Below are 9,223 nucleotides of genomic sequence, written 5' to 3'. Positions count from 1 at the left end.
TACCGAAACTGCCCCTTATGAAGGTGTTTTCCTTGTGTTTTCTATAATTTTACGAACTTTCTTGTCTACTAATAACTACACTAATTACTAATAAACAAGTAAATATTTAGGATCACCATTAAAATCTGATTCTTTGATTGAATGTTATCAATAGCTAGGCTCTTATACTTTCAATATTGACAAGGATCGTTATTTATGTACCATTCATTGCTATGAAGAATTTGATATTTTTTGTTACTCGAGCCAAATCATGTAGAAAATATGTTTATGAAAAGCTGAAACGGGTCACTCAATCACAAACTAAAACTTATACTTTCCTTATTAAGGGGTCAAAATCTATTGCCAGGCAGCCATTAACGAGGCAACAGACGTTTTTTCAAGGGTTTTTACCTATTCTCCACTCTTTCCTTCGCTTTTCTAATAATTACTTCATATTCTCAAGTTTCCAGGGGACCATGTCCCTCCCCCCTGCGTGCAACCATAGGTAAAAATCATCAGAATTAGAAAAACGACTGCAAAAACATAAAAATAACGTATCCAAAGCTTTAAGTTCTTGCAGTTTTAATATTTCTTTTGATTCTGCTTTAAGCAGCCATGTTTTTGACAACCACAGACATGATATACTTTTGGAATTAGCAATGACTGTGAACCTCCCTTATTAGCAATGACTGTGGCATGAAACAGATTGTTCGAGAAGCAATTGCAATTAAATTCAAAATAAATGATAATATTTCTTTACATAGGGATCTGGGGGAGTACTCACTAAATACTTTGTACACAAATTTAATCAATAATGACTTAACAAATTATATTACAAAACTAGTAGACGATAGGCTACCACTGATCCTGTTACAGAAAGACCTTTAATACTAGCTGATAAAAAGGCAAGATTAGCAATGAAAGTTTTTTTTTAATGATTTTTACTTCACTTGAATGAATTGCCTTTTTTCTCTTTACTGGATGAACAAGTCCTGGCTGAACTTCGCTGAAATGAGAGCGCCAGGACTGTTTTAAAAGAATTTGTTTTAATGGTCATATTTTAATGTGAGTTTTCTTTTTTTTTTTTTTTTTTTTTTTTTTCGGGACGGCCCTTGGATATAGGTTGAAATATTCATTTCGGGTAAAGGTTCCACTGTCTAGAGAAAAAATTCCCTGTTCACCTTAATACCATTAGCCTCAGTAGTGATAGTGGTAGAAGTGGCAGCACGCAGCAGTAATATAAGTAGCAGCAGTACGCACAAACTACCTTTTCAATAGTTCAACATAAACAAAAGGTTCAACTTAATACTCCAAGACATTCCTGAACTGTTTCTAATACAACTTTTAAAGAGCCTGCATGCATATGTGTGTTCTGATTTTGTTGAAAATCACGCTCAAATGCTCTGATAGCATAAAATTTAGTAAATCAAAGTTAACTAGTGAGTTCACGAATCTCAATAATTAAACAGTTAATCAATTGCTTCAGACTATAATGAGCCTATTATTAGGATACTCTGTAAAAATATCTATCTATTCATAATTTATAACACTCGGGACTAAAGGGGTCTCACACAATTTCTCAATTAATAATATAAGTACAACAATCTTTTTATAGCATTCTCTCCCTTTCCTAAAGCCAAACTGGGTGTCAATGAAGACTATTACGAAAATGTCTCAAATTCCATTTCACAAAGGAATTTTCTGCCAACTCCAACCAAATTAGTCCCTCTGTATATATCTCTTTTATAATAGATCATGCAAATAATTTTTAATCTCATTCGTAACATCGCACCAAATATTGTTCAAAATATCGAAGTCTTATTTGTTACGTAAGCCTTTTAACACTTATAGTAAGCCTTCTTGAATATTTCCTTAGTAAGTAAATTTATAGATTTATAGAAATATATTGTACCCGGAAAGAGCCATTGCGCGCCTTCTTAAACCGAAACATTTGTGAAGCTAAAACCAGAGAGCTCGAACTTCACTCCACTTCACAGCAATGGGTGGTCCCTTGGGGAAGCTGTCATTAGGGCTCTTCACCCGTTTAAACAGGCAACGGCTATAGCTAGTGGATAAATTATTTTTCTGCAAGCAAGTTGCGTTGATGGGTAAAGGATTTCAGCTGCTTTGTTAAATACCGAATAATAGTACCTGACTAAGCCAGTCAATGGCCTGAAGGAATTACAGATTATTCAGCCCAGGAATATTTTTTTAACCAATCCCAAGTTTGATATGCTTGTCTAGACACAAGCTGGCTTTTTTGCCCTGCAACTTATGAAACAATGAGCAATACAAAAAAACGGATATTCAGCTCGTCGGGCCGTCCCCTCTCTTCTCCGGTGGTTCATTTCCTTAGAAGGGAAGCAGAGTTAAACTGGCTCAATTCTAATTGAAATCTTTCCCAATTGACGTCATTCCTATCAAAACAGAGACTAACCAAAATACATCACTGACTCAAGATAAAGAAGACAGCTTCGTTTTTAGTTTCTCGACAGGACTAGACTGCGGATGATTTTTTTTTTTTTCATCTGAAAAATCAAATTATTTGTAAGGTAATTTAATATCAAGTAATTTAAGGAAAATGGGAACCTCCAAAGAGAATATAGAGGGAGGCTTTGAATAGATTCGGATGGAGGAAAGCGTGCGTAGTTTTGATGACCTCAGGTGGCTTGGTGAGTTGTTAGTAGCAATAGTTGACATGGAGCATAGGAGCCGTTATAATCAAAAGAGAAAGTCAATGTCTGTGAATTGTAATGATCTTCTTGTGAAAAAAAAAAAAAAAACATCACTGTATGTGTATGTACGTGACTGTACAAAAGTCGTTGACACTGCTATTCTGAATAACCATTTTATTCAGAATAGTCCAAAGATCAAATAACAAGGCTTTGGGGTTGATACAAACCACCAGAGTCTGGGGGCAAGGGTGTTAAGTTATGGCATGGGAGCATTTAAAGTTTTTATGGAAGAGATGGTTGTATCAATTTTAGAGGTAGGTCATCTGGTTGAAAATTAGAAGTTTTAGTTCCCATTTAAGAATCAAAAGTGATAGATATCAACTAGCCTCCGCCCCAACTACCCCTCTTTTCACAAGACGTATTTGCTTGGAATTGTGAGTTAGCCATTTTGTTTTAAATAGTCCAAATAACATATAGCAATACCTCCAGGTTTGACACAACCCGCCAAAGCCATGGGGCAAGGGCTGTAAGTTATGCCCTGGGGAGCATATAAGATGGCGGTATAAACGTAAGATGGGGCTCATTTGATTTGAAACTGGAAGTTTTAGTGCCCTTTTAATTGTCAAAGCAATTTAAGAGCAACCAGCCCCCCTCCCTCAACCCTTTCATTTCCCCAAAAACATCCAAACAAAGGTTTGAGACATCTGTTTTCTCAGCATTGCTGAAAGGTATAGCAATTATGCACTTGGGGATGTCAAGCCCATCCTCGACGCCTCAGGGTAAGGGCTGTAAGTTAGGGAATTTGTTCATTGTTTACAAACAGTATACGCTATTGAGAAAAGATAGGCATGTTTGACTTCTATTTTCCCAAGATACAAAAGGAATTAAGGTGAGACTTTCAGGGAATGTTGAGGGGAGTGTAAAACTAAATCACAACAAGTTATGTGTATACAGTTTGTCAAAAGAGCATAACTCAGGAATGACTGAGTATATTAATAATGAACTTTCAGGAGGTGATCAATTGACCAAAAAGGCAATATCTACAACTACCACTGCTTCTACTGCTACCGCAGCTACTACTAATACTATCACTAAAACTACTATTTCTGCAGCGAGTGCTACTAACTGAAATAAACATATAAGGAAATGTTGAGAGGAAAGTTAAACTAAATCAAAACATACTATGTGCGTACGGACTAGTGATGTCAATATAGGAATTTTTAGAATAATTCGTTTTGTTTAATTTTTATATTATGTAGCATTTAAAACTGTAGGTGATTTTACTTCTCTTCTGAAATAACGACTGAAACTAACTATCGCCAAGAGAAATTGTGAAAGCAGGAACATGATTAGGACTGACCTAAGAACATATGCAAGTCTTTTGCTCTGGACTAATTGACTCAGTATCCTCCTGAATTAGCCAATAAAGTCTGAAAGCCAAATTTTTATAAACTGGACCTCAAATTCTTCTTGGAAATATCAGACCGAGCTCACCTTTCTATTTACAGCACTGTGGTTCTTAACCTACTAGATATACTTTTATGTCAACTATGCATTTTTCAGGTCTGCAATCAGTTTGATTAAAACTTGTGCCTAAGTTTTCTAAATAAAAAAGGACAGAACAATTGAAGACAGATAACCAGGAAATTCCTAAGTAATTCTGTGATTTTACTTAAAAAATAGTTTCTTTTTCAACAGTTTAGCTATTTAAGAACACTTTAGTTTTCCTATTCGTCAGATTCTTCCTCTCCATCTTCAACGTCGTCTTCTTCGGCTTCTGCTTGGTCTTCACCTTCTAGCCACCAGCTAGGCGCACCTAACCCACTCTCATCCATTGATGCCTGTAATAATAAATCAGTAAATAAAATGGCTGTTAAAGCTGAAAGAAGAATTTATCTTAAACTATTCTTTTGCGCATAGGTAAACAGAGGACATCCACCGCATGACCGACATAAAGGGGTATTCATGTATAATTTCCTGACCTAAAAGCGTTAATAGGAATCTTAGATTTCTACCCAAAAAAATTCACAAAAATTCCCCCACGTTGTATCTTTTTAAATAATTTTCTGAAGTTTGACTTATGCTACATTAATACCAAGCCTTTTTTTAAGGTCGAAGATCGTCAGGCAATTTACAGCAAATAAGTTTTAGCCGTGGTAGCTTTGCTGATAATAGCAAAATCATTCATTCAGAAGCAGTTCTTTTCTGGAAATATCGATGCAGTCCCAGGCCGGCTTAATCAGTCTTGTTTCGTTCAGAATTTTCGTCGACCTTATAAAAACCGATTCTCACAGGCCAATGTGGATTACGAAACTATTTATTAGAAGGTTTTCTTTCTGTTACTAGCACTGAGTTAAGGCCAAACATTGAAAAGCATCCATTTTGCAACCAATTGCTTTCTTTCTATTATTAAACATTAGACTTTCTATTATTGAAAGAACTTTGTTATTTTTACTGTTTTCCAGTTTTAATTATTAACTAACAAATAGTTTTTCAGTCTGGTAATTTTTAATTTTGGCATCTTTTGCCAGTCTTTTAGTTTTCGGGTTTTTTTACGGTTTGTTGTTTTTCCCAATTTTTTTTTATTGACTCCAAAATTCAAATTTGGCCCTCCAGGGCATTTTTTTGCAATAAATGTCTCATCTTTCTAAAATCAGCACTCAATTACGCACAAACACTAAAAATCATTCATTTTCCTGACAATCATTTCTTTCTATAACTAGTTATAGAAAAACTAGAAAATAGTATTCTCTGCAACCGTATTAGAACATTTTCGTACAGGATTTTTCTACGATGTAATATAATCGCACCCAAAACAAAAGGCCTTATTTCGAACACAATTTTTCGTTTTAAAATTTCAGTTATTTATTAGAGATATATTTTCGTCAGAACGCAATGTTGAAGAGTTCAACATTGTGCCAGAGCCCCATACTTTCCTCTCTTAAAAATTGTCAGAAAAATTTTGTAAAAAACTTACATGAATTGGCAACAGTAGGTATTTATGATCTTTAGTTCGGTCAGTAGCACTCATACAAATAATTACAAACCGTAATATTAACTAGTGAAAAAAAATGATTCATAGGGAATGGTTTATCAACAAAGTTAAGTTTGTACGAATACAACTCAATTCAAAGATACATCGGGAAGGCTAAAAATTCAGCTTCGACTTAGAACTATGAAACATAACTTAAGACTTTAAATCAATTGCTCTCTCCAGACATTGATCTGACAGCATGTCTGACAGCATAAGAAATCAAAGCTGAGTAGCAAAGGTGTTTAAAATTAATTTTTTGATCTATTAAGACAATAAAATATTGCGGTTCATGGTAACGAACTGTGAATAAGGAGCGACACAGCTTAGAAGCAACCAAAAATCTATAAAAATATACCTCAAAATAATCAGCTTATTATGCCGATCCCAAATATATAAAATTCATTAGGTTTAATGTTGCCTATGAGTCTGAGAAAATTCGCCTTACAATCAAAAAAGAGGTGAAACACCCCGTAAAAGTCAGCAAATTTTCATGGAAATCACACCATCAGATTCAGCGTATCAGAGAACCTTACAGTGGAAAATTTATGCTCCTACATGCAAAAATGAGGAATTTCGTATTTTTTGCAAGAAGGAAGATCATGGATGCGTCTTTATTTGTTTTTTTTTTTCAGGGGTGACCGTATCAAACCAATGTCCTAGAATATTGAAAAAAGGGTCATTTGAACGGAAATGAAAATTTTTAGTTTCATTTTTAAGTGACCAAAAGATTGGACTAGCCCCCCTCGCGCGCCCTTTTTTTCGAGCGATTTTAAAATCGCTCGAACTATTTCGAGTTCGAGCTTTACTTATTACTTATTTTACTTAAATACTTTAACTATTTCGTTCAGCATAGCTAAAAGGTCCCAACTATCCTTTTGGAGATAACATGACCCCCTAGTACCCCCGAGGGAAAAAGTTATAAAAGTTGCCCATTATTTACGGATAGTATTAGTTATTGGAAAGTATACATATATTTTTCGGGGTTAGGGGATTTTTCGTTTCAGGAGGATTTCCAGGTGGAAATTTTAAAGAAGTGGTTTTGACAGAATTTCCATACGAAATTCTTTTTATTTGTCTTAATTACTCTTTGCCAACTAAATTTTGCACGTAGAGCTATTCCGAAGAAATTTTCAGCATGTTTGGATTTTCAGTAGAAAATTCCTGGAATGGGAGTTTCCAGAGTCATCAGAAAAACGAATAGACCTTAGAGTCTTTTTTTAGATGAAAGTATACTACGGACATCTTTTCAGGCCGAACCATCAGCAAGAAATTTTACGGAGGGGGGAGGGGTAATTTTCAGAGAGGATATAATTGTTGGGAAGTAAATTTTACGAGGTAGAAGGGATTTTACATAGAGGGGGATCCAGATTTACTGGAATTACTTGAAATACGATCAGAAATTAAATAAGAAAAAACAAATCTTTTAAATGAAAGTGAGGATCAACATTAAAACTAAAAAATAAAATAAAATCATTCCGTATATGAAGGGGTTGGCCCTTCCTCAATACTTTCGTATTTACGCTAAAGTTTGACTGTTTGTCCTAATTTTTTAAGAACAGCTCGTGAAACACAAAGGCCGTTTAGTTAGATTAGGATGCTTTTTTATAAGTGCAGGAAACTTTTGCACTTATTAACCAGAATAAAGATCAAAGGTGCGTAAAATTTCTTGCAGGCCGAATCATCTGCAAGAAATTTTACGGAGGGGGGAGGGGTAATTTTCAGAGAGGATATAATTGTTGGGAAGTAAATTTTACGAGGTAGAAGGGATTTTACATAGAGGGGGATCCAGATTTACTGGCATTACTTGAAATACGATCAGAAATTAAATAAGAAAAAACAAATCTTTTAAATGAAAGTGAGGATCAACATTAAAACTAAAAAATAAAATAAAATCATTCCGTATATGAAGGGGCTGGCCCTTCCTCAATACCTTCATATTTACGCTAAAGTTTGACTGTTTGTCCTAATTTTTTAAGAACAGCTCGTGAAACACAAAGGCCGTTTAGTTAGATTAGGAAGCTTTTTTATAAGTGCAGGAAACTTTTGCATTTATTAACCAGAATAAAGATCAAAGGTGCGTGTTTACTTTCCAGATGTGCGGTGAAGTAGATTCTATCGGCATTATTTGATATTAAATAAAAAAAAAAACAAGTTTTTTAAATGAAAGTAAGGAGCGACATTAAAACTTTAAACGAACGGAAATTACTGCGTATATGAAAGGGACTTTTCCTTCTCAACGCCCCGCTCTTTACGCTAAAGTTTGACTCTTTCTCTTAACTCTACATTTTGAAATAGTAAAAAACTTTAGCGTAAAGAGCGGGGCATTGAGAAGGAAAAGCCCCTTTCATATACGGAGTAATTTCTGTTCTTTTTAAGTTTTAATGTCGCTCCTTACTTTCATTTAAAAAACTTGTTTTTTTATTTAATTTCTGAACATTTTTGAATCAATACATGTTTTGATTTTGGCTCTCCGCAGAAGAATAATTAAAACGAAATTTGAATATTTTTTTTTTTTTTGGCTAAATGGCTTTCTCTTAATTTTGATCGAATGGTTTTGAGAAAAAAAGAGCGGGGGAGGAGGCCTAGTTGCCCTCCGATTTTCGGTTAATTAAAAAGGCAACTAGAACTTTTAATTTTTTACGAATCTTTTTATAAGTAAAAGATATACGTAACTTATAAATTAGCTTACGTAAAGAACTTTTGTATTCTTATGTTTTTATTACATATATGAGGGTGTTCGCCCCCTCGTCAGTACCTCACTCTTTACACTAAAGCTTAAATTTTGTCCCAATTCATTAAGAATGACCCCTGAATCACAAAAGCCGCAAAATAAATAGTTGAAATTACTAAAAATACTTTGGCGTAAAGAGCGAGGTATTAGGAGGAGGTGAGCCCCTCATATGGTAATAATTTCTGTTCGATTTAAGTTTTAATGCTGCTGCTTACTTCCAGCTGAAAAAAAAACTTTTTCATTGTTTTTTTTTAAAGTAATGCTAGTAAATCCTGAGCTCCCTTCATGGAAATTTTCTTCCCCATGACAAATTCCTCGATGGAAAGTTCCCCCAGCATATTCCCCTCTTCTCAACCCCTGCCTCCAACTAAAAAATCCTCCTGAAAACGCCTGTACACTTCCCAATAACCATTACTATATGTAAGCATTGGTCAAAGTTTTGAACTTGTAACTCCTCCCACGGGGACTGTGGGGGAGTAAGTCGTCCCCAAAGACATAGTTATAAGGTTTTTCGACTACGCTGAATAAAATGGCTATTAACAAAATCAGAATTTTGATCCGTTGACTATGGGAAAATAATTAGCGTGGGAGGGGGCCCAGGTGCCCTCCAATTTTTTTGGTCACTTAAAAAGGGCACTAGAACTTTTCATTTCCGTTAGAATGAGCCCTCTCGCAACATTCTAGGACAACTGGGTCGATACGATCACCCCTGGGAAAAAAACAACAAAAAAACAAATCAACACGCATCCATGATCTGCCTTCTGGCAAAAAATATAAAATTCCACATTTTTGTAGATAGGAGCT

At 34.9% G+C, this 9,223-nt stretch overlaps 1 protein-coding gene across 2 annotated transcripts in view; it reads right to left on the bottom strand.

Moving 5' to 3' along the window:
* Nucleotides 1-4,284: 4,284 nt before the first annotated feature.
* The window catches only part of LOC136027130 (uncharacterized), a 95,309-nt gene continuing 90,370 nt past the window's right edge, over nucleotides 4,285-9,223 (bottom strand). For both annotated transcript variants that reach the window (XM_065704090.1, XM_065704091.1), the window contains one exon: nucleotides 4,285-4,495. In XM_065704090.1, coding sequence (XP_065560162.1) covers nucleotides 4,382-4,495 — 114 coding nt within the window. In that variant the 3' untranslated portion in view covers nucleotides 4,285-4,381. The remainder of the gene's footprint in view (nucleotides 4,496-9,223) is intronic.

Source organism: Artemia franciscana, chromosome 5, assembly GCF_032884065.1.
Source record: "Artemia franciscana chromosome 5, ASM3288406v1, whole genome shotgun sequence".
Classification (NCBI taxonomy): Eukaryota; Metazoa; Arthropoda; class Branchiopoda; order Anostraca; family Artemiidae; genus Artemia; species Artemia franciscana.
The sequence above is the reverse complement of the archived record's forward strand: the minus strand, read 5'-3'. Positions and strand labels throughout refer to the sequence as shown.